The sequence below is a fragment of the Diabrotica undecimpunctata genome, chromosome 7 (genome assembly GCF_040954645.1).
Source record: "Diabrotica undecimpunctata isolate CICGRU chromosome 7, icDiaUnde3, whole genome shotgun sequence".
In the NCBI taxonomy this organism is placed as follows: domain Eukaryota; kingdom Metazoa; phylum Arthropoda; class Insecta; order Coleoptera; family Chrysomelidae; genus Diabrotica; species Diabrotica undecimpunctata.
The window spans coordinates 49,660,506-49,687,280 of NC_092809.1; the positions used below are offsets into that span (position 1 = coordinate 49,660,506).

The window sequence follows — 26,775 nt, forward strand, 5'->3', positions numbered from 1 at the left end:
AGGACCAATTGCCCTAGGCAAACGCGAAACCTGAGCATAGAGGCCGTGTGCGACAAGCACGGGCTTGATGGCCAGACCCATCGATCAGTCAGCCGGCAAGGAGACCAAAACTAGTTTTTGCCAAATTGGCGACTGTTTGATCGAGCACACAACTTCCGAACAGGGGGCCGTCAGCCTGCTGCCGACCCCCTGATCGAACACACATTTTTTTCCGGGACACAGAGCCCAAAGACATGCAAAAATTAAACTCAGTAAAGTAAATAGGGAGAAAAGCTACACTAAGCTACCCCTATAGTCAGGTGGCCTAACCACAAGTCAAGAAAAACGGAGGGTGTTTTCTTTTCCCAAAATCGCCCGCCGTAATAGTTCATAGCCTCCTCTGCGTATGTCAGACGTAGAGGAGGGGTGGAGGAAAAACCTGGGGGTCAGATAGGTACCGAGCCAAAAAGATTAGCTCTTTTGGAACGTGACCGGTCTGATCTTCGGACATGAGGGTCCCACTGACTAGCAGTGGTACACTCATGTTCCTAGGGGTTGGGATGAACTCATGTGTGTGTAGGTAGAGGGATGTAGAAATAAATGTCACTAAATTCTCACTAAAATAATGAAGAAAAATGTCTTGGATTAAGGGTACAAGAAAAACAGCGACTTGTAAGAGTATATCTTAAAACCAAATTGAACTACTAAGATATTGAAAGGCATGGAAATATATATTTTGCAGCAATATTAAAATATACAACGGGATAAAAATAAGACAAACCTGGTACATTTATAACTCTTTACGAACTTTTGTTAATAAAAATAATACCATATTGAATTTTTCCACTTATATGTAGTGGAGCTGGTATTAGTTGATGAGACTGAGGATAAAGTACAAAAAGCAATACCAAATGAAAATTAAATAAAATAAAACAACGGCTTTTATTGGTACAACCAGTGTGATCAAAATTTTGCTCATAATAAATATTATGTAAACAACTTAACAGTATTGCAACAATTAGATTCTACAAATATTGTGAAGTCCTAAATATTTAAAATACCACAAAATAATTCTATGAGTTATCATGCCAGCGACTTAAATTTTATTGTTCGCAGTGAAAATGGCATTAGAATTAAATAGGAAGTTTAAATTTCAAAAATGTTTAATAGTATGATTTTCAATCAGTAAATTTTATTTAGTCATATACTTAATTTCGATCTTTAAGTCAAATGGATAAAACTACCTTTTTCGTTCAAATGTTTTTAGATGAAAAAAAAAGTACAAAAAAAGATTCTAAATGACCATCAACACTCCAAATGATAATAAATCAGGTACATAATTAAAACAACAAATTTTTATTACTAGTTTTATTAAAAAATTTAGCAAAATGTAAAAATATTTGGTTGAAATCAGTCTTACACATATTTTATAATTTTACATGACCTGCAATATCTTAAAGAATATTGGAAATATCGACACAAAAACAAAAAAAACATTGATAAAATTAACATAAAATCGAGTTCAAATTAATGCGAATAAACGAAAAAAAAAATTTAATATTTTACTTTTTCTCAACAGCTTGCTTTTTTTCTTCTACTGCTTTAACCGGCTTGCCAGTTTGTTCCACAGTAATACTCTTGTGTGGTAAGGATCCATTCGCAACTTTGGGAGCAATAATTGAAAGGACGCCATCTGAAGACAGCTTGGACTCAATTTTACCCATATCGTAATTTTTGGGTAACACATATCTTCTGATGAAGTGTCTGTAAACATGACCATGGTCGTCCTCTTTTTCTTCGTGTTTTCCTTCAATGGTAACCTCTCGCTCTCCTGTTACTTTTACAGAAATTTCTTCGGGTTTGAATTGCTGGACGTCTAGATTGGCTGCGAACTGGTCTTTACCGTAATCTACTGTAGAGCCAGAATCATTTCCAGACGCTGCAGACCTCCAGTTCCTCATGTAACCAGCGGGACATCTGAGGAAATGTCTGGACGCCGGTTGAAACAGATCTTCAGGTTCCAAAGCCATTCCAAAATGTTGATCAAAAAGCCTTGATGGTCTGTTGTAGGATACATCGCCAAACAAATATGGTAGAAGAGACATTTTTACACTTTACTGTTTTTTACAAAAAAAACTCAAAACTTTTTGTAATCAAAATTCGCTTTGCACTTTCGCGTAAAATATATATATTATACTTAAATTTCTTGGTGAGATTTGAACTGATTCTAATTCTCCGCGCTAGAGGAGCACCTTTTATAACCCGTGTACACTGTCACTAGAATAGTCCTGAACCACAGTATATTGCTTAAAAAGAATCAGTAAGTTCACTCTCGCATTTTCACGGTTCCAATTTCGAATCCACTCCTGGAAGATATGCGCAATAGATTTGGCGAAAAATGCCGCTGTTGCAAGATTTAAAATATTCCATCAGTTTCAAAGAATATTTCAAATTTATAATAAACTAATTATTATAGAAGTTCTTCAAAAAGAGGAAAATAAATTTCATAAATGGTAAAATTCTTTACATAGCCACTATACACACTTCTAAAGTTTGAAAAATCATATTGCCTAATTGACTTAATATATTCTCAAATAATTAATCATAAGTATCTATCCATTGATTGATTACATTTGGCAACATTGATTTTACCCAAACACGTGTTTGTGTTTATGCTGTGAAACTAGAAATTACAGTTATTTCAGTAATTTATATATAAATTTCATTTATTTGTTGTTATTTAGTTGGTTTTATAAGTTTATTTCGTTTTTAATACATATTACTGTGATATTTCTCCAGTTTTCTAAGTGGTTTTATTATTTTAAACGACGGATTATGATGAATTCAGCTAAAACAAGTGTTTATTATTGCTGTGTATGTAGAAAAAATTCCAGGGACCATAACAACTTGAACTTGAGTTTCTTCAGGTTTCCCAAGGATGAAAATCGGTAAGAACTAAATTCTCTATTTAATATAATTGACCTCATCGGTAATGTATTTTTAGGTTTGCAGAATGGAAGAAAATTGTTCAATGTGAAAAACTTGCCATGTACAGTGCTCAATATTGTTATGATCACTTTAGAATATGCAGTTTACATTTTGAGGAACCTGCCTTTGCAGGAATGCTTAAAAGCAGGTTGAAAAAAAAACGCAAAACCATCTATTCATCTTGTGAGATTAAACATTCCAGTTCAAGGTATGTTCTTTCTTTCAGGTGAATAATGAGAGAACTCATTTTTGTAATTTTGTAGGCACACCTGTGGAGAAGTTACAAACATTTGCGAGTACTCCGGAATCATTGACATATAGAATTGAAGGTATGCATATATTTTTAAAACTAATTGTTGGATATTTGTGGGAAATTGTAAGTTTTGGCCATGAATTTGGTAGATAACTGTCTAAATCTAAACTCTAGAAATAATTCATCTATTTTGGCTAATAGAGCATTTGTCTGGGTAGATTTTATACAGCCTCTTCCTAAGCTTAATGCTTGAAATTGGAGTCTAACGTTTTAATTGTTTATGTGCTGGTTTTATGAAGTTACTTCAAAAATCTAGATGGGTCTTACTAAGCTGTAATGGCAAATTTGTCATATGGTAAATCTATTTTTATTCATAGTACCCTATCATATCTCGTATGTCGTTATACGTTCATTAATATTGAAGATACTGCGTAGTGCCCTTTTAATAGTCGCCTTGTTTATTTTTTCTATCTGAATATATTCATTATATCCTCCCCTTTCATTTGCCATGTCGCATGTTAGGATTCAATCAGTTGTTTATTTTGTACTGAACCTGAGGCCTTCTTTAAGTCAAAAAATCAAAATTTGTCATATGGTAAATCTATTTTTATTCATAGTACCCTATCATATCTCGTATGTCGTTATACGTTCATTAATATTGAATTTACTGTGTAGTGCCCTTTTAATAGTCGCCTTGTTTATTTTTTCTATCTGAATATATTCGTTATATCCTCCCCTTTCATTTGCCATGTCGCATGTTAGGATTCAATCAGTTGTTTATTTTGTACCTAACCTGAGGCCTTCTTTAAGTCAAAAAATCAAAATTTGTCATATGGTAAATCTATTTTTATTCATAGTACCCTATCATATCTCGTATGTCGTTATACGTTCATTAATATTGAAGATACTGCGTAGTGCCCTTTTAATAGTCGCCTTGTTTATTTTTTCTATCTGAATATATTCATTATATCCTCCCCTTTCATTTGCCATGTCGCATGTTAGGATTCAATCAGTTGTTTATTTTGTACTGAACCTGAGGCCTTCTTTAAGTCAAAAAATCAAAATTTGTCTTATGGTAAATCTATTTTTATTCATAGTACCCTATCATATCTCGTATGTCGCTATACGTTCATTAATATTGAAGATACTGTGTAGTGCCCTTTCATTTAACGTATCACACGCTCCAATGTCGAAAGTGTATTTTTTCTGCCTCAACAGCGTTTTTACAGCTTTTAATTAATTACATTTAATTTTGGTAGATGTTGGTAGTTCAGATTTCTTTTCTAGGTGGCGTAGTTACCTTACTGAATAAACAGTGTGACTTTTCATCCTAGCCTTTTATATAGATAGATTCTTCCAATTTTAAATGTACGTAAAAATATGAGTTTGACTAACTACGTTATGAACGTAGTGATCCTACAGTGGGATCTTTAGGCTATATGACTTTTTTCATTTCATTATTTTGTTATTAATAAGTTGTGATTGTGAAACTACATATATATTCTATTCTAACTTGTATTCATAGTTCGCTACTTGTGTTTTTATAATCCTATTTTTATTATAACTGGTATTGTAAAATTCAAATTTTCAAAATATAATTTATAATTCGAATGTATTATTATTTTTTCATCTATAGAAATTAGTTTCCTCATTAGCTCTTCGTTTTATGAGATTTCTCACCAGTAACAGTGAATACAGTGTGATTTTCTAATGAATACAAAAAATTAATATTCGATTAATCAAAACTGATGGATTCAACATAATACATTTTGAAGGACAAACAGTAATAATTATTTTGGGAAACTATTGATAATTGTCGAAAACGCTAAATTTAGGAAAGTATTCATTATTCCGAAAATCTAATTAAATTTTATTTCGCCACAAGTCACTTTTTTCCTATTTATTTTCGAGCAGTGTATTAAAAATTATATTGAGCAGTGTATCAAAAACTGGAATTTATCTGCGCGTGGAAGTAATGCGCGTGAAAAAAATGGAACATGAAGAACAAAGGACTGGCGGCAGAGTGAACCTACTGATTCTTTATAAGCAATATACTGTGCCTGAACATTCGATAATCTTCGTTCTGTATTCGGTCGTAATAGGGTTCGCTGGTAACTGGTACTGGCTACTACTCCGCCGAATCGGACGGCAAGAAATATATAAAAACAAAATATTACTGTAGAAACATGTAAAAATACCAGCACTTTTTAAAAATACCAAATTTGTATCTGTATGTTTGTATTTGTATTAGTAGTATATTCGGTCCATTTTGTATGTGTTTTCTACTACCTATTGTTTCTTTTATTTGTTTTAAATATACAATTTATGTCACATGTTTCGAGAAAATCAATGTTTTTATTTCTTTTGCTATTACTGCCAGTACATTTTTGACTTTACAATTTCCTAAATATATACAGTGATGAGTGCCTTAAGAACCGGCAGAATAACGCAAAAGATAGAGAACATAATACGTTGTGAAATAAAAAGAGATGAAAGTAGTAGAGGTGGGAAATTATCGATAGAAACCTCTAATTTACATTAAATTACATAAGGACTATCGATAGTTTCCCACCTTTAGACGTTAGCTTATGAGCTAGTTGACTTCAGTCATAATATTACAAGTATGACGTCGAACATTAACATTTTTTAAATTTCGCATAAAGTAAAAACTGATTGAAGGCAATAAAGCAAATGTAAGTAAACAGTTTAATTAGTAGTAATTTGATAAATACAGAATAACAAGCTATGATAATTCTGTATTGAGTGTATGCGACGTCTCAAATCACAGTTTATTATTGATCAATACTTTAATTTTGGATAAAAACATACTCGTACTTGAACTATTTTTACTTATATTACGTGATACGTATTACTATGACTGAAGTCAACCAGCTCATAAGCTAACGTCTAAAGGTGGGAAACTTTCGATAGTAGTAATGTAATGTAATGTAAATTAGAGGTTTCTATCGATAATTTCCCACCTCTACTACTTTCATCTCTTTTTATTTCACAACTTATTATGTTTTCTATCTTTTGCGTTATTTTGCCGGTTCTTAAGGCACTCATCCCTGTATATTCCAAACTATTTAGCTACGTCTAACCGCTGTCATTTTCCTATCATTTGAGTTCTTTCTTCCAGAATTATAAATATTTTGTAATTACTATAGAATGGAAATTACTCGCAACTGTATAGTTGGAACTACTTTAATTGATTAATACTATCTGAAAACAAAATAAAACGACCTACTTAAAAACCGAAACGTCAAATAAAGTAGTCAAACTTTTTCCAATTTATGTTTAATCACTACTTTATAGTAACTACATAACTAAAATACCATGCGTAGGTACCTACTTCGTATTATAACGAAAAAATTGAGAATTTTTTTTAAGAATAGTGAAATACTAATAAAAGGATATCCGTAGTATATTTCTAGAATACATGATAGCAATATAAAATAATAGACGAAAGGGATATAGAAATTCAAAAATGTATGTACTTATATTTAAAACAAAATGCCGAGAACTTTTAATACTACTTTGACTGATAAAGATATCAATTTGGAAATATTCATAATAAAAAAGTAAAAGAAACGCAATATACTTCTAAAATGAAAACTGTATCATATAGGTATATTACTGTTTTCCAGTATTTCAATTTAATTATGGACAGAGTAGCCAGGGGCGGCTGTGACAGGGAGGAGCTGATGGCACTACCCTCCCGGCCTCTAACTCACTCAATGTAGTAAATATCTCCTACAATTTATTTTGAATGAATTTTTCTTTATTAAAAATGCTAATAAATGTATTTTGAATGAATTTTTCTTTATTTAAAAAGTTAATAAATGTTTATTCTTTATCTCTTGTGCACTTAGAACTTTGTTTTCATTTACGCAATGCACGAACGTACTACTGACCTAGCCGACGATGCTCCAAAACCTATACCAAAGAATATATTCTTTGTCTATACATTCACACGATGCAATAGGCAATTACTCCTTCCAGCAACCGTTAGTTAGAAATTAGAAAATTATCGGGCGGTAGATGATGAATTGCCATGTCCTAAATAAGAAATATCCTTAGATGCAGGTAGTAACTGGCAACGTTGCGATATTTCCATTAACAATCTTATGTAGGTAAGAGTGGTACACAATGACACATTTTTTAGGAAATGTGCTCTAACATCGGAATGCAATCTTCGAAAAAATCTCCATTTAGAGTTTTGTTATCTGGGTACATTTGTCTATCAAATTTGATAGTTATTATAAGTAAAATATAAATAGTAACTTAGAAATTTTCATAAATATGAAATACTGAATTTGTTTCAATGTGTACCACCGGTGGTACAGTTTGAAACATAAGGTAGTACACAATGAAACGTATTAAAACAACTATTAAATACAAAAAAATGTTTAATATTTCTTCAAGTTACCGTACAATAAAATTGTTAAACTCCAAACCAAATCTATAATAGCAAGATAGTCGTTTGTTTTTTGTATATAAACTTCCGGAGTCTGTTTCTGAATCACTTTCACCTGACTTGGTCTTTTTTCTGGGAGAGTCCTTTTTACAGGCTTTTGTGCTTAAAGCTTTACTGATATTTCGTTTCACTTTATTAACTGCTGCTGTTGTCGGAGTTTTCTTACCTTCCGTTTTATAAGAAAGGTCTTTCATTTCTGGTGTATTAGTTAAAATGACACTTTTCCTTGATTTCCGTCTACGATTTGAATTTTTTCTAGGTGCGGCCTTAGGAAAACCCCGTATGTCGAATGGGGTAATAAAATAACTTTTTGATGTCGAAGGTATTTCAAGAGTTGAGTTCGGTTCAGTTTCTTGGGTTGTATTAGATGAAGTAGAAGCTGTATTAACTGAAGATGAAGATACAAATGCATTTTCTTCGTGATTGGTAGAATCTCTTAGTACAACCATAGCTTTTTGTCCGTCATACTTTTCAAAATCATTAATCGGTCTGTCAGTAACTGACGATAATAGAAAATCAGTTTCACTAAAAATATGTCTATTAACAGGGTAGATACCTGTAGATTTAAAGCCGTTCATAATATTTTCAGGTGTTATTGATTTTGAGTGGGCAATACCAGCACATTCTGCTATTTGGTACAGTGTCATAGGAACGCCGGGGTGGTTACGAAGCCATGAATCAATCGCACTATTGTAATAGTTTTTGAAGGAAAAATAAACTGATTTGTCCAAAGGCTGTATCTTGTATTGCTTGTATGTGGGGGCAAAGTTAAAACTATTATGCCATTAGCTTTTGCTTTTTCTGCTATTTCCAGAGACGTATGGGATTCGTGATTGTCATATATTAATAAACACGGGTTTTCTTTTCTAGCACCAGTATGCTTAATAAAATGATCTAGTACTTGTGTGAATAGTTCGGCGGTCATCCATCCACTTGGATTAGCTAGTCCTAATGTTCCTGGTGGAGCACCATTTAGCATAATCGTATTAAACTTTTTACGAGGAAAAACAATGACCGGAGGTAGAAATATTCCATTTGCTCGAATTATTGCACAAGTAGTAGCGAGTAATCCTCTTTCGGCGCTTGTGCACTGGTTCAGCTGTTTAACACCTTTTTGTGCCACAACTTTAAGTGGTCGTTGGACAGTCGTAGTAGCAGTTTCGTCTAAATTGTAGATGCGAATATCTTCAACAATTGATGGATATTTTACGTATATTTACTCCAAATTTACGAAAAACCGCTCAACATTGGGTTTTGTAAATGAAGTAAGCCTTGACAGTGAACATCCTTCTGGCTTTCTGAGGCTTAATGATGAATTTCTTTTTATAAATGCCCTTAACCAATCTTTGCTTGCACATTTGTTGGCCTTCCAAGAGTCTGGCATAGTGATATTGTTTTTAGCAGCCATGTCATTCTCTAACTTTTAGAGTATTCAACCCAAAAGCCATTTTGCTACAGTTCTTAATATAATCACACATCGACGTCTCATGCTCTGTGTTAAATACTAATCTAACAGCATAATTTGGCTCCATTTTTGCATTTGGATCATTTTTTTCTTTTAGAACGTATCGCCTTAATGTGCTAAAATTTACGCCAAACATATCTGCCGCAACGCGAAGTGCAGTTCCATTTTTTTTAACATCTGTGACTGCTGCCGCCATTTGTTCACTTGTAAATTTGGCTCTGGATCTTTCTTTCTTCCTCCTTACCATGGTACACCTGCAATAAAATGCCATTGTTATAGAATGATTCAGTATGGTACACAATGAAACATGTGTCATTGTGTACCACCACTATATGTTTCAATGTGTACTACCACAGGTTTAAAGTTTTAGTTGGATGTAAACAGAAAACCCGGCAATTATTGGCAACGATATTTATAAGTTAAAAGGCATTCATCACAAGTATTGTAACGACATATATATGAAAATGAAAACTATTTATTTATAGGCAACATACCTTTTTATAAACGCTTCAGTTTTTAAATCTCAGGCACACAAAACAATAAAACACGTCGTATAATGTATACTACTCCGAATATCAAAGCGAACTACTGTCGGCAGACACAATGCATTATGGAGTATCCGTTGAAGCGCTAGTGGCAATGTGGCGGCAAATTTGATTTAGTTAATAACAGTGTTTCATTGTGTACTATGTGTAAATGTGTACTATTCTTCCCTACTTAGGGATACCACCCGAGATATTTAGTTTTCGATCTGTAAGTGTACAATTCTCAATTCTGAAATTATTATTATAGATATCCGATATCGCAACAATTATTAATAGTGTAAGCTTTATTAAGACAAGTACTTTGAACTTTAAAAAACGTTTAAATATAAAATAATTAGGACCTCTTAGTTATATTAAATATTACATAATTAGGAATCGCAGTTAGATTCGGCTTTTAGAAGATCAATAAAGGAACATAACGAGATAGTGACCAAAAACATTTATATTTTAAAATAGAATACTCGAGTGCATTAAATTTTGCGGAACGTTTGAATTAGCTTTAAGAGGTCACGAAGAAAGTTTGACATCTACTAATCCTGGAGTATTTAGGGAACTTATCAACTTAATAGGAGAAGTTGACACTATATTGCAAAAGCATTTAACCGAAAATAATACAACCTTTTTGGAAACTTCAAAAACTATTCAAAACCAACTGCTGGATTCAATGTTATATGTCGCTCGGGGATTAATAAACAAAGAGGTAGAAATGGCTCCTTATGTAGCAATCGAGGCTGATAATACTACGTATGCTTCTATTCAAGATAAAATTGTTATAATTTTGAGATAATATCTTATATTATAACATCCTAACCTAGATTACAAAAATGACCACACTAGCCTTGCCATTTAAATATCATTTTTGCGTGGCACTCTTCGCCCAATACTCCCACTCCTTTTTTATCCGTAGCTTGTCTAAGATCAGAATTTGAATTCATTTTCGAGTTGGTTCCTGTGGCAAGCGGTTTGCCTCCATCAAACGGCGGTAAGTGTATTTCCATTTCACCCTTATCTATATATCTTCACACAGTGATTCCTATATTAACTATTTTCTCTTTTGTCAAACAAACGTCTTCCAATTCGAAGAAACGAAGTCACTTCTTCGTCGAAGTCTTCATTCGTCTCTTCATTTATCTCTACTGTTCACTACTACCTGCATTACTACTGTGTGCTGTTCCTGTTCGGCTGCTTAAATCAATTTGAGAGATTGCGGGTTGAAGATCGTAATTCGTTACCGTACCTGCAGTCTCAAGTACCTGTTGCGAGGACAACGTGTCAAGTGCTTTTATTGTGAGCGTTCTATAAACGAACATCACTACCTGGGCCTACCTGTTGCCTGTTGTATTGTGAGTACCTATATTTTTATTGACTAAAGCTCATCTTCGCTACCTAAATCGTAAGAAGTTGATTTACGACTTCAGTTTAGTGACTTTGCTATTTATGGTTAACTCTAACCGAATGAACTATACGAGTATAAACTTACCATATAATATATACGTATAAATTACGAACCATTTGTTTTATATTAATGTAGGTTATATTTATGATAAATTGTATGCATAGATTTGAGGTGATCACGTTCAAAAACTTACTAAATGTTATTCTCAAGGCATAATAATCACTTATTTGACGAATATTGACAATTATAATCTTCCTTGTTTTTTTTTCTATTCTTGAGACTACTACATTATTCAGAATTATTTTTCAAAAAGATATTTTTCGTTGTATTCAATAATAAATTGTGCAATAACTTACCTCGTGCTAACTGTTCAGTAAAAATTGTTATAGTGCATTTACTTTAACTACTATACCTCAATATAACTTTGTTGACGAACTATTTGCCTTTTATTTTTTTTATTATGATATAGATTTATATTTTTGTGCATGGTGTATCTCTTTCAGGCATTGTTATTGATTTATATTACTATTTGTTTTATAATATAATAAGTGTATATGTGTCGAAGTACTTTCTTGTTCTATATGTCTTAAGGTTTCCCTGTTCCTCTAAAAATAGGGTGGTGCCCAAATATTTTCCTTCTCTTATCTTCTAACATCTTTTCTCTTTATCTTCTAACTTCTCTTCTCTTTATCTTCTAACTTCTCGTCCCTGTATCTTCAGTACTTCTCTAACTGATTCTTTATATTTGAGCTGTAATAAGAGCCCCGACCAAGAGACCTCTACCAGACTGAAGCCCGAGCCTAGTACCGTTCTTTGTGTAACCTCTAATCTGTCATTAAAGAGGGTACAAGAAGAGGATGACTATAGAACGGTGGATGATTCTAACTACGATGATTTTGATAATAGAGATGACCCGGATGAAACAGATGATGACATTCCATTGTCCAAACGAATAAAATCATCAAAGAGGGAACTGACAGATAACAAACTTTCAAAAAAGAACTTATTGAGGAAGCCCGGAGATCTCAAATGGTGTTCGTAAAACAGGGAATACGACCATGAATGGTGCCAATGGAAGCTATAAACGAATGGAAAAGGTAAAACCTGAGCTTGCAGAACTAACTACGTAACAAGTTTTTGAAAAGTTATTTGATGATGAATTTGTAAATCATATTGTAGAGCAAACCAATCTATACGCAACAGCCTCTAATAATCATCATTTTATAATTACAAAAGATAAGATCAAAATTTTTGTTGGAATTCTTCTTTTTACCGGCTACCATAAATTACCCCGTGAAAGGATGTATTGGAATTTGGATAAAGATCTGAATGTTCCATTTATTTCCAACGCAATGAGCAGAAATAGGTTTACAGAAATTAAAAAGTATTATACATTTGGCAGACAATATTAAACTCAACAAAATTGATAAAATGTCTAAACTACGACCGCTCATGGAGTTACTGAATGCTAAATTTCAACAATGGGGCATTTTTCATGAAAATTTATCCATCGATGAGGCAATGGTCAAATACTTTGGCCACCATTCGGCGAAGCAATTCATCAAATCAAAGCCCGTACGTTTTGGCTACAATGATTAGATGTTCTGCACTTCTACTGGCTACTGTTATGCTTTTGATACGTACTGCGGAGCTAAGCCTTTAGCTAACGAACAACAGATGAAACCGAAAAAGTCTAAACTGCCACTAGGATCATAAGTTGTTTTAAACCTCCTGAGTATTACTACAGTTCCAACTGATCACATAATATTTTTCGATAACTATTTTGCGAGTTATGAACTTTTAGTGACATTGAAACAAAAAAGTATCAGAGCTACGGGCACAGTTCGTGATAATTGTATCAAAAAATGTCCTCTTATATAAGGCAAAGAGATGAAGAGAAAAGATCGTGGATATTATGATCAATGCTACGATGAAGAAAGTGCTATATTATTTGTAAGATGGAAGGACAACAGTGCTGTAACCATGGGTACCTACCAATTACGATACCACAGAGCCCCTTGCACAAGTGAAGCGTTGGTGTTCAAAACAAAAAGAAAAAGTAGCAGTGTCACAACCTCAGTTATTCAAATCCTACAATTTACCAATGGGGGGTGTGGACTTACTCGATCAAGGGGTAAATAATTACAGAATCGGCATACATGGAAAAAAATAGTGGTAGGTACTCTTTACCCATATGATAAATGTGACAGTTGTCAATGCGTGGAAACTATATAGGATTACAAATGAAAATGACAAAATAGATTTGCTACTATTTCAAAGAAATATTGTCCGCCATTACTGCAGAGCTTTCAACAAAGCCATACAAAGACGATCCACATCTATTAAACCATCTGGTTCGCTGCCAAAGAGTATACTGGATACTCCTGATGGCCATTTTCCTAAAAGAACCACGAACCCTAGAAGATGTCGCCAATGCCACATGAGATCACACCTTAAACCAAATTTAAAAAATATACAAAATATTTTTTTATATAATTATGATCATAATTAAAAGCAACTCCTAAAGGATTTAGGTATTTTTAGTTTCTCTTTTGGCGGTGGGCATTAATGGGTTAAAAAAGAGAATATAGGAAGCTACTCAAACCTATTTGAATATCTGATGCCAAATTGCCAAAACTAATAAATTCAGAATTTGATAAAATATAACCGTATGTATTTTTCAAAGACAAATTTTTTATCATGTGTTTTTTATTTACTAACATTAAATAAGTACTGTTAAATAGTGTATTCAATGTATGTATATCAATTTTATTCTAAATAACATTATTTATTATATCTAACATCCTTTAATATAGACAACCCACAATTCGACGATTCTCGAAAAACATCAACAGATGATTCTCGAATATTGTTTAATACGTTAACCGTTAACCAATCAGCCATCATGTTGGAAACAAATGACATTGACATTCTATAATTTAAAACAATTGTATTTAATCATATCGATACAACGATACATCAGTATCAGAGTGCACCAACTCAAAATTCATCAATATTGAGATAAGGTTTATTTATCAGTTTCAAATTGCACCATTTAAAAATTACAACACCATTGTAAAAATTTTGACTTAACATACAGAATCGTATATTTTGTTTACAATGTCGTAGTTTCATAGGGCATCATTTTGAATTAGTGCATAATGATATAATGAAACTTGATCGGTAGAACTGTTGTCAGCTACTCATCGAACTCGATGCAGCTACTTACAGTGCTGTCAGGTGACATGAACCGTTTTGCCACAGCCACCTAAAGCTTACAAGCCGTGAAGTGAGAAAATTGGCAACGTTGGAGGTAGTCCGATAGCCCTGTGTTTACTTGGAGAGATTATGCTAATTTTGTTTGTATTTCTTGTATTATTGGTAAATTATTCGATTAAAAAAAAGGTATGTATTTTTTACGTATATTGTAATAATTGTATGAAGCATTTAGATATATATTATTCAGACAAATAATACGTACAAACTGTTAAATTCACAAATTCAGACACTGCTTTAGTAATTACAAACCCCAAGTCGATGTTAATTTATTGGTACAGGGAGTAGTAATATGATATTCTAACATATTTTTTTAATTACAGATGCCGAGACACTGCAGTGTACCAAATTGCAAATCAAATTATGCAACTACTTTAAAGTATGAAAAGGCCCAAAGTACATTCTTTTTTCCCAAAAACGATCACCTTCGTACTCAGTGGGTTAGATCTATTAACCGTGAAGATTTCACAGTAACTTCTAGTTCGGTAGTATGTAAAAAACATTTTGATGCAACGGATATTATTGAAAGTGAGTCATTCATTGATAAAAATGGTAGGGTTCTTCAACGAAATTTGGTTTTTCCCAAGTTAAAAGAGAATGCGATACCAAGAATTTTTGAAAACCAACCGTCATATTTATCTAACCCAAAACCACCAACAAGAAAAAATCCTGAAACTAGACGAGCAGAAATAAGTCTCCGGGAAGAAAATAATATAAAAGAACTCGAAAACAAAGACCTTATCGTGGATTTCAAGAAATTTTTACAAAGTGTTAGTGAGAGGGTTGAGTTAAAAAACTGGCAAATAAAAGTTGTAGAAGAAAGGATTTGTTTTTATTTATTAAATATTGACAATCAGTGCAGTGATGAGTGTATAAAAGTTATTTCAAACATTAACATTACGAAGGAATTACTTGTATCTGTTTATGTGAAGGACATAAACAGATGTTTGTGGAACAGCTGTTAGAGATTTATATTTTAAAATTTCTGTGATTTTCTCCAATACTTTGTTAAATAACTTCACAAAAAACAAGAATAATGAAATTATGACAAAGAAACTAACTAAAAGTTTATCTAAAAAGCGCAAGCTTTCAACTTTAAAAAAATAAATACCTGGAATTTCAATAACATTTTTTTAAGCCACTCTTAATAAATATAATATTCGCTCAAGGGATACTAGAATTCAATAAACTGCAAGTTGTTTACAAAAATATTAAAAGATTATTTTCTTTTTTTTAACATAAATTATGTAAATAATGTAAGCTGAATGCACTTTTTATGCGCTGTATTACTTTTAAATTCTATTAATATTACACCTCATTGTATTCAATGTTTTGCAGTTTTACTATATGTGATATATATGTACCTTATCAGACTATTTTGTACGATTTTTTTACTTAATTCTAACTTTATAGCGAATATTATGATGTTCCTCTTTTATTTATTATTTTGTTGGGCTCTTTAAAGTCGGACTACTTCTAACAGCTGATGCGGCGTTGCCATTTTTATTTCACGGCTTGTAAGCTTTAGGTGGCTGTGGTTTTGCAGTAGGGCGAACTTGAAAAATACAGTAGAAAACGGTAGAAATGCCATCTGGATGACAAATTTGTTGTTTTTTATATTATCTAATGCCAATGGTCTATTTAAAAGCCTTTTTATAACAGTACGTAAAAGAATAATAGTACTTTATTCAATTTTAAAATTTAAAAATACAGAAAACATGGTATGAAGATTCATGCTAGTCTACATTACAGCTTATTGTACCACTTTTTTTCCAACTATCATCTGTATCTTTCTCCTGTTAGAAAGAATAGAAGATACAAACAATACCTAATATTACTTGTGATAACTCATTTATATTTGTAGAACTATATAAAAACACTAAATGTGATAATTTTGATAGTTGTTATAGTTAGGCACCTAACAAAAAAAAACAAAATTCTTCCAGAGTTCAAGAAAAATAGAAAATGAGAAATATAATCTTATGTACACAACATAATGAAAATGTTACTCATCTCTTCTTATGCACTCAAGACAAATCAGGTTGTAGTATTGCTATCAATGATGCATTGAGACTAGAAATTGGATGAGGTAACAAATAACCCTGATATCATTATGTATTTTGATAAATATAAACATAAGTAAGTACCTACAAGTTAAATATTGCATATTATACTATGGTATTACTTAACTTCAATAAAAAATCAAGTATGAAGACAATATAGCACAATGAAATATGTTTAAAAACCTGAGTATCTTTAGAGAAACTGCATATTGAATGACAGTATGCTAGACCACATAGTTCTGAATTAAAAGATAACACTCGGTGGTACTTCACTTCCTGAACTGAAATCCTTAAGGAAACCCAAATGTCCCAATTACCTTAAGAAATGCTGGTAAAAAAATCAAAGCACCTTACAAACACAGTTTGTAATCCTAAATATTTTGTTAAACGATTTTAATTGTTTTCTTTAACATATGTTTTATACTGTTGTCTTTGGAGACTTTCCTATACCTTTGACCTAACTTTATTTCACTATACCAGTTCAAGATTAATACAATATAGAACAATCCTTGTTCATTTTTATTTATACTGAATTTAATCAGAGCTGTCTTGTCAAATAACCTGTTAAGAACAATAAACAAGGATCTAAATATTGAAAAGTAAATAAAAAATCAAAATTCTATTAATTCAAAAATTTATTATTTAAATAAAAAAAATATGATACAATATAAAAAATGGAATTATTAATACATTCAAAAATCAGTCTTTAAATTAAAGAATATTTACTGTAATATATTTTAAATAATATTAACCTACTCTTCAATCTGACTTCTGTTCAACAGATTGTTCTGCTGCCTTAATTGGCTTCCCAGTTTGAATAATAGGAATGGTTCTATGACTGGAAGATTTCTGTCCAAAGATAGGAGCTGTAATACTTAAGACACCATCTGATGACAATTTTGAATTTACCTGTTCTATGTCGCAATTTTCTGGCAACTTATACTTTCTAACAAAATGCCTGTAAACTGCACCATGCTCATCTTGTTTCTCTTCATGTTCAGCTTCAATAGTAATGGATCTGTCACCATTTACCTTGACAGTAATTTCTTCAGGTTTGAAATGCTGTACATCGAAATTGGCTTGGAATTTATTTTCATCAATTGTAACAGATGATCTGGGTTGATTGAGTATTTTAGAATTCTGTCTCATTACATTTCTATCTAGTCTATCTTGTTCTGGGCCAAATAACGCCTGGGCCAAAGCAATGGAATTCATGACGTCTTGGGTGATGTCTTCAACAAATTTTCGATTAGGCACTGCAACTTGACGACGAGGGCAATGTGGAGCCCAATGGTTTTCACGACACACTATCGGGATAAATGCCATTTTGAATAAGTTTAGACTTTAAAATATTTTAATAACACTAAACTCTTTACTTTAAGGAGCAGCTTACAACTTACGACTGTTGTGGTGGTCACCAGTTTACTAAACTAAACCTTAACTCAAATCACCCGTATATATACAAACTTGTTTTGAAAATAGACAAGTCAGGAATTTACTAGAACGTCTAGAACATTATTCGCTTTTTGAACTCGTGCTGATTAGTTAATGACGTTGACGTTAATGTATTAAACGATATTCGAGAATCATCTGTTGGTATATTCGAGAACAATGATGAATTGAAACGATTAATCGAATATTTCGAATTGTGGGTGGCCTGTATCACAGGATGGTACAAAATATTATACACACGATTTTATTTCATGTTCGTAAAAAATCGAATAATTACCTAAAAAACTCAATAAAATATGTCTTTCTAAAAATAACGACTTACATACTTATATTTTATTCGAAATGTATATATATTTTATTTTGTTCGAAATACTCAAAAATACATAAAACTGCAAAACTTTTTAGATATTTATATTTAAAAATCAATAACGCCTTTTTTACAATAACAAAAATTTTAAATCGATTTAGTCTAATAAAGAAATAACAAACTAATACAACACAAATTTTAATTACAAAACTCTTTACCAGTAAAAACGATTGTAACCTAAAGTTGAACTTTTTTTGCCTAATTTTGGCTTAGACACCTCGTACAACAGGCTGTAATATGCTCCATACAGTTGTGTATATTAACAAAAGTTACATAAACGGACGGGTAAGGCCTGTCGGTCTATTTAGCGGTATGATATCTGCATATATACATATTTTTTTAATAAAAAATGTGTATACAATATGCAGATTCTTAACCTTTAAAGCTACCAGTACACGCATGGGATAATAAACATAGGGTTCAATGGAATGATTCAAATATAGTCCTAAAAGAAACGGATGGTAAAAAGAGAAAAATCAAAGAAGCGGCTCTAATTATGCTAAATGAGACCAATTGTGTCGCAAATTCCTTGGCAGAATGTAGTAGGATCTGGTTACCCATATTAATAGAGGAAGTTATTAAAAGGAAAATACCAGTTTTAATGTAAAGTCAGTAACATATAGAGGATACATCATTTATGTTTTTTAAATAACAAACATATTAAATCAGAATTTGGTGTTTATTGAAAGTAAATTACATGTACGACCAAATACTTACCATGTCGGGATAGTATTATGAGGTTTTTTTCTGGGTTTTCCCTCATAATTTACTATGGAATCACTAACAGGAGAATTTTACTGTCATTGTGGCATGTTTTTGTCTTTTTAAAGACGAATTACATGCTATGATTCTTTTTGACGGTTATTTTCAAGTTAAAGTTGATTTCATGTAATCGAATGAACTATCTTACAAGTAAAGTCATCGCAGAAACGCAACTCAACAATATTGGCAATATCATTTTAGAGTCGTATACTTTAAAATGTATAATGTATGTCTGAATTGTCAATATAAATGAGTCAGATAAAATTAAATTATTAGAAGATTTTTTCACCAAGTAACAAAAAACAAAATTTGTTTAATTTACTAAAGTTTGTATTTTAAGAACGATTTCCGAAGTGGAAATTGAAACGTCAATAAACGTACTTTAACCTTTAATTGTGGCTTACTCCCATTTAAATAGTAATTATTTATTTATTACACTCCGTTTGTAGTAGTAGCCACTACCAGACTTATATCCGAATCCGAATAGTATTCAACTGTATTCTAGATCATTCTCGGGCGAATTCCGTTATCGATTTATCGATTTTCTTGAACATTCGCGAGAATATTCGGTGTCGTAGGAACTCGGATATAAATCGCTTGTTGCCGGTTGTCCTGTTAACAGTCAGACAGTTAGTGTCAGTGAGTTTAAAACTGAAAAATACATTGGTAGGGCGAAAAATAAGTAATTTTGTTATTTACAAAGTATTAGTGAAGTGAAACATGTCTCTACTTCCATATTTGTTTGGCGATAGCTACTATACAAGACCATCAAGACTATTTGATCAACATTTTGGACTAGTTTTGGAGCCAGAAGATTTGGTACAACCTGTCTCCAGACAATTCCTCAGATGCCCTGCGGGTTACCTCAGAAATTGGCAGTCTGCATCGTCTGGAAATGATTCCGGCTCTACAGTAAATTATGGAAAAGACCAATTCTCGGCCAACCTGGATGTCCAACAATTTAAACCCGAAGAAATATCGGTGAAAGTAACAGGAGATCGAGAGGTTACTATTGAAGGAAAACACGAAGAAAAAGAGGATGAGCATGGGCATATTTACAGACATTTCATCAGAAGATATGTTTTGCCTAAAAATTACGATATGGGTAAAATCGAGTCGAAGTTGTCTTCAGATGGTGTTCTTTCCATCACCGCCCCGAAAGTAGCTGGTGGGGAAATAGAACATAAGAACATTGCTATCGAACAAACAGGCCAACCTGCAAAATCGGTAGAAGGAGGAAAGGGAGCTGGTGAGAAGTAAAATTTGCCAGATTTTTAAATTATCAATCATCAGTGACTTTCATTTTGGTTATTTTGTCATTTCATTTCTTTTTGTAGTTCATAGTTTTGTGTACAATTTACAGATACTATTTAGTATAAATTCATCCATTTATTGACAGATCCTGTTAATTTGTATTATAAGACTGATTTCATTGTATGTTTTTTATATGTTCAATATAAAATAATAGCAATAAATATGGTGTTTTTATTTTAATAGCACTAGATTTCTGAATTTTTAAAGAACAATGAATGAAAACTTTAAAATGAAACCATGTAAATAAAGTATAGGAACAATTAATTATATACATACAGTTATAATAAATCTTAATGAGTTTGAGTTTTTAATATTTTGCTGTGTTGTTTTATACAATTCTGTGTTCAATGGTTTGTACAGAATTGAAACTTTGCAAATAAATCTAATCTTTGAGATAAACCATCTCATATGTGCAATAATTCTTTTTGATTTCTTATCTCTGAAAAGTTTTTTTTAGCTTAATGTCCTTTTAATCTTCTTATCTTTTTTTACTAAATATGTGACTAAAGACAAATTGTCTTTTATGATAATGTTCTGTTCATTCTTGTTACTGTTATCATGTTATCTTAGTTATTAGAAAAAATATAGATGGTCACATTTTTTTAGATATAATCTGCATTTCTGGGTTATTCTGTTGACCCAGCATATTTGTAGCAAACAGGAAAATATCCTCATTTCAATTTTTTTTTATTATGACACAATATTTAGCAATTAAAACACAAATAAAGTTCTATAAGCTAATTTGCTGGCTGTGGAGCAAGGGGCTCCTGTTGGCGTGGTGAGGTCTTCTCCAGTGACAAGACCACTTTAACCAGTTTTCAGGTCAGCTGGCCAGTTCATTTTGAGTCTCCTATTGGCTTGGTGTTCTAGCAGAGGTTGGAGGAAGGGCTATGCGATTCCAGTGCTTCATGCTGTATTTAGTGATTACATTCTGTACAAACGGTCTTAGGTCTTCATGAAGTGTTAGGTTTGACACATACCAAGGTGCATCAGCTATCGTTCGGAGTATTTTTGATTGGCATCTTTGAATTATGGCTGTGTTTGACTTGCTCGCACATCCCCAGAGTTGGATTCCATATGTGCAGATAGGTTTTATGACGGTTTTGTATACAAGGATTTTGTTTCCAAGGCTGTTTCGATTTCCTGCCTACTAACCAGTTTAGATCTTTCATTCTTAGGTCAATTTGTTTCCGCTTCTTAAGAATATGTTCTTTCTAGGTGAGTTTTGAGTCAAGATGTATTCCTAGTTATTTAGTGCTAGAGGATTGGGGAAGTTGGATATTGTTAAGTGAAACTGGGGGAGTCTCTTCTCAAGGTAAAAGTCACTTGGACTGATTTTGTTTCATTCATTTTAATTATCCACTTATAAGACCATGTCTCGATTTCATTCAGTTGAACCTGTAGAATGTTAGATGCTATAATTGGATTTTCGTCAGTTGCAAGGATTTGCATATAACATAAGGATAACACCAGATTTTATAGGAAAATTATTGGAATTACTTTCATCCACTCTTGTTCAGAATTCTCTCCCACTCAGATAGGATTTTAACAGTTACAGGTAGGTGATAGGTAAATATTTCTTAATTTTGAAAATCAGGCCTGTGTGCCAAACCTTATCAAAGGCTTGACTAACATCTAGAAAAGCAGCTGTGCAGTAGTGTTTGTTTTCCATTGCAGAATTTATGGGGTGTACTATTCTATGAACCTGCTGTATTGTCGAGTGTTTTTTTCGAAAGCCAAATTGATGGTTTGGTATCCATTCCTCCTTATTGGGGTCTGAGTTAATTTTTTGTAACAGTAACCTTTTAAGTATTTTGGATACGACTGGTAGTAGGCTTATTGGCCTATATGATGAAACCTCGTTTGGATTTTTTCCTGCTTTTGGGATTAGTATTATTTCAGCGGCCTTAAAGAGCTTTGGCCAGTAGTGTAATCATAGAATAGCATTGAAGATGAGAGTAATCAGTTCTTCTTCTTCTTCTAATGGCGCTACAACCCTTTGTGAGTCTTGGCTTGCTTAACAATGTTCTTCCATTCTGCCCTGTCGGATACTTTCCTTCGCCACTGCCTGATGTTCATGGTTTTAAGATCCCTCTCTACGTCGTCTATCCATCTTTTACGGGGCCTTCCTCTTGTTCTGTTTCCTTGTGGCTTCCATCTCTGGATTACTTTTACAGCTCGATTATCTGACATCCATATGTGACCACTGGTCTAATTACTGTTTTGTAGATTCTCAGCTTAGACTCACGATTCAGTAACTTACTTTTCATTAAGTCTTTGTATGCATAAAAGCACTTATTACCGCTAAGAATCCGTGCTTGTATTTCTTGACTGATGTTGTTGTCATTTATTATTGAGCCTAGGTAGGGAAAAGTGGAGGCATATTTGTAGGTATGGTTGTCTACCTTCAGATTCTCATGTTCATTCGATTTTGTGCACTCCATATATTTTGTTTTGCTTTCATTTATATATAGACCAAACGTAGCAGCTTCTCGTTTAATTTCTGGTGGAGCTTCATTTTTGGTCAGTGGTCTGATTACTGGTATGTTCTCTGGAATGTTATTTATGTCCCTTTCAATTTCAATATCTGGAGCGTCGTTGTTGGGAGTAAATACTTGAGCTAGGTGCTCGGCAAATAGCGTTGTTTTTTCTTCATCACTTCTGACCCACTCTAGTGATGGTCCCTGTTCGTTTCTAATTGGAGGTACCGGAGTCTTGGGTTTTTTGGAGTTTTTGATCGGTTTCCATATTGAGTTATCGTAGCGGTTTAGATTTGTTATGTAGTTTGTAAATGACAGTTCTTGTGCCTCTTTAAGTTTGGATTTTAGTTGATTGCTTAGCCTGTTTAATGTAGTCTTGTCTGCTGGGGCATTCGTTTGGTGCCATTTGGTCCTAGCTTTCCTTTTTTGAGCTACCAACTTTTTAATTTCAGCTGGGATGTATTGGGCTTTGCTACCTGTATTGTTCGCAGGTGTAGCATTTTGTACAGCCTCTATAAGAGTGTTCTTTAAAGCCGTTAATGTTTCGTCTATCTCTCTTGTTGTTTTGAGGCTTACTTGTAGACTAATTCTTCTTCTTCTTGTGCCACTCCTATCGAAGATTGGAAATCATCAGGGCTATCCTGACCTTGTTTACAGCTGACCTAAAGAGTTGTTCATTAGTGGTACAGCCAAACCACTCTCTCAAATTACGCAGCCATTTTTCCTTGCATTATATATGAAGTAATGCGTATTTATATGTCCTCTCATCACGTGACCCAAATATTGTAGACTAATATCTTCTTCTAATTTGCTGCGGTATTTTTTCCAGTTAGTTGTCCCAGTGTGTAGCCTTGGTGTGGCCGTTTTGTAGACTATAAAGCTGCTGATGGTTGCTATAATTGGGGAGTGGTCAGATAAGAGATCATAGTTCGGCATGACCTCCATGTAACTAGGAGAGATGCCCTGAGTGATAAATAGTTTTGTTTGGATCCGTTGGCTCATTTCAAATAAGTCTAATTTTCTTATTTCATGTCTTCAAGGTCCAACCTTCCTTACAGTAGAGAAAAGAAATGGAAAACAAATTATATGTCTCATAATTACTTATTGGAATGTTTAATGTTCTTTAAATAAGTTTAGTGAGGAATTTTTAAAATGTCAACTATTTGTCAAACTATTATATTAACAGTAACTAATAACTAAGTTTTTTGTATATACATATTTTACTGTTTCATTATTAGATTTAGTGATACTTCCCTATTTGCCCGAGTATGTGATAGGTATAACTGGGATTAGCTGCCAGATATTTTATTAAACTCTGATGGGCTTTTATATCAAGATGACAATATGGAACTTGATATAAATTTCCTAATTTTTCTTTATAAATGTGTTAACGGTATATTTTCAACTTATTTTGTTTATTTATAGCAAAACATACAATCGTTTGGTAAGGCATAATGAAAATTATGGATCTGCATTCTAATAAACTCATTTTTTGTTTGTCTGGATGTCTAACATGACATCATAATGTATTTTTCGAAAAAGATCACAGATCATATTTTTACACTGTGGCAAATAGAGAGAATTTGCTATAGGTATACTATTCCCTATCCACACTGTCTTTATCTATTTCAAACAATGCTCTATTATAGATCCTTACATCCAAAGAATATGTCTAGACAAGCCAAAAATACATAGGTACATATATACAAAAAAGTATAAAGACAGTCATCTATGAAAAGGACACAGGGGTGCTCTGCTAAACCAAACACAAGAAGAAAAAATAAATATGTATGGGAATGGAAAATATTGAGAAGAATTTGTGGAGGTATTAAAGATGAAGAGGCTTATAGAAGAAGAACCAATGCCGAGATCGTGAGTCTTTTTCAAGAGCGGCTATATCAGAAGTAGTAAAAGCATCAATATTGAGTGTTGTGACATTTAGAACGAATATATTAAAAAATAATGTCTTGCAATAAAAAAAAAATTGGAGACCTATACAGTAACAGACGAAGGAAATGTAACAAAAATCAAGCAAATGGTGCAGAAATATCAAATTAATGGTCCAACAATGCAAAATAATAAAAGTAGTTCAAAATTTCCAATAAAAATAAAATAAATAATTATTTCAAATACTATTTATTTATAAAATATAATTACATTTTTAATAATGTTAAAAATAGATATAAAATGTATATAACTTTAATTTTCTATTACATCTTTATTTATTATTTTCTCCTTCACTTCTTGTGTAGAGTTTACTTGGGATAGAACTGGCACTCCTGTATTTGTAATTGGGATGGTTCGTTGTACTCCTAGATTCTCACTGATTGCAGCTGCAGTGATTGTCAATACTCCATCAGTGGATAATTTTGATTCTACCCTCTCAATATCACAATTTTCTGGCAATACATACTTTCTAATTAGATGTCTATAAATTGCACCATACTCGTCTGGTTTTTCTTCATGTTTGGCTTCTACAGTGACAGATTTATCATCATTTACCTTGACAGTGATTTCTTCAGGTCTAAAATGCTGTACATCGAAGTTGGCTTCAAATTTATTTTTGTTAACAGTAACAGAGGAACTATGTTGTTGCACTTCAGAATTCACATTCACATCTTTATTGTTGTTAACATATTCTGGACAGAACATTGCTTTAGCTATTGCGATGGAATTTAAGACATTTTCTGTAATATTGTCCCCTAGATTGTTTTCGTAATTATTTTTGTCAATTGTAACAGAGGAACTAGGTTGTTGCCCTTCAGAATTCTTATTTACCTCTTGAAAGTTGTTCTCATATTCTGGACATAACATTGCTTTAGCTATTGTGATGGAATTTAAGAAATCTTCTGTAATATTTTCCACTAAATTGTTTTCGTAATTATTTTTGTCAATCGTCACAGAGGAACTAGGTTGTTGCACTTCAGAATTCCTATTCACATCTTGATTGCTGTTGTCATATTCCGGACAGAACATTGCTTTAGCTATTGCAATGGAATTTAAGATATCTTCTGTAATATTTTCCACTAGATTGGTTTCGTAATTATTTTTGTCAATCGTCACAGAGGAACTAGGTTGTTGCACTTTAGAATTCCTATTCACATCTTGATTGCTGTTGTCATATTCCGGACAGAACATTGCTTTAGCTATTGCGATGGAATTTAATATATCTTCTGTAATATTTTCCACTAGATTGGTTTCGTAATTATTTTCGTCAATCGTCACAGAGGAACTAGGTTGTTTCACTTCAGAATTCCTATTCACATCTTGATTGCTGTTGTCATATTCCGGACAGAACATTGCTTTAGCTATTGCGATGGAATTTAAGATATCTTCTGTAATATTTTCCACTAGATGTCCGGGATCTGCCCCACGCCCAGGACAGTTGAGTGCCCAAAAGTGGTCTTGAAATATGTGTGGAAAAAAATCCATATTTTATACTTGCTGATTTAAAATGTTTTAAATACAAAAAGTACCAAAATGAAAATTCAGCAAAACTTTTTACTAATAACTCACTCGGTCGCACTTGAATAATATAGTCGAACTGATAATTGTAATAATCAGGCATTGTATTTATATCAAATTGTTTAAAAACAAGAAGTGTCTAGAATAAAAATTTAAACAGATGATTCAATATTGTTATTAATTAGATGACATTTATGATGACTTTTAAATTTTGACCGTTCGAGAATCGTTAAGAATCGAACTCTAGTATCGATCGTTTTTTTTTCTGTTTGTTTTACTCCTCTATTTACTACTGTTTAAACATGTTATACATATAATAACGTTACACATATATTAAACAAATGATTTATTTTAATAAAATTATATGATAATTTGTTAAACCATTTCTTGCGCCAAGAAAAAAATTAATAGTCTACAAAAAAAAGGGGCCTAAAACTAGGCAACTTTTTTTACGTTATCACACAATCTTGAATTTTTCCTTTCGATTCTTGAA

At 32.5% G+C, this 26,775-nt stretch overlaps 4 protein-coding genes and 1 long non-coding RNA gene across 5 annotated transcripts; 2 read left to right on the forward strand and 3 right to left on the reverse strand.

Moving 5' to 3' along the window:
• Nucleotides 1-1,332: 1,332 nt before the first annotated feature.
• On the reverse strand, nt 1,333-2,215 carry LOC140445306 (protein lethal(2)essential for life-like). The gene has a single exon (XM_072537271.1). The coding sequence runs from the start codon at nt 2,082-2,084 to the stop codon at nt 1,542-1,544; it is 543 nt and encodes a 180-aa protein (XP_072393372.1). The 5' UTR covers nt 2,085-2,215; the 3' UTR covers nt 1,333-1,541.
• Nucleotides 2,216-2,504: 289 nt separating this feature from the next.
• Nucleotides 2,505-4,706, forward strand: LOC140446718 (uncharacterized). Its single transcript, XR_011951489.1, has 3 exons — nt 2,505-2,927; nt 2,984-3,175; nt 3,231-4,706. It is a non-coding gene; the product is annotated as an uncharacterized lncRNA (long non-coding RNA).
• Nucleotides 4,707-17,059: 12,353 nt separating this feature from the next.
• On the reverse strand, nt 17,060-17,964 carry LOC140446719 (alpha-crystallin A chain-like). Its single transcript, XM_072539312.1, has one exon. It carries the CDS (start codon nt 17,766-17,768, stop codon nt 17,202-17,204), a length of 567 nt encoding a protein of 188 aa, XP_072395413.1. The 5' UTR covers nt 17,769-17,964; the 3' UTR covers nt 17,060-17,201.
• A 1,628-nt stretch (nt 17,965-19,592) lies between these two features.
• Nucleotides 19,593-20,638, forward strand: LOC140445307 (protein lethal(2)essential for life-like). The gene has a single exon (XM_072537272.1). It carries the CDS (start codon nt 19,744-19,746, stop codon nt 20,281-20,283), a length of 540 nt encoding a protein of 179 aa, XP_072393373.1. The 5' UTR covers nt 19,593-19,743; the 3' UTR covers nt 20,284-20,638.
• A 4,299-nt stretch (nt 20,639-24,937) lies between these two features.
• Nucleotides 24,938-26,459, reverse strand: LOC140445308 (uncharacterized). Its single transcript, XM_072537273.1, has one exon. It carries the CDS (start codon nt 26,247-26,249, stop codon nt 25,017-25,019), a length of 1,233 nt encoding a protein of 410 aa, XP_072393374.1. The 5' UTR covers nt 26,250-26,459; the 3' UTR covers nt 24,938-25,016.
• Nucleotides 26,460-26,775: the final 316 nt, after the last annotated feature.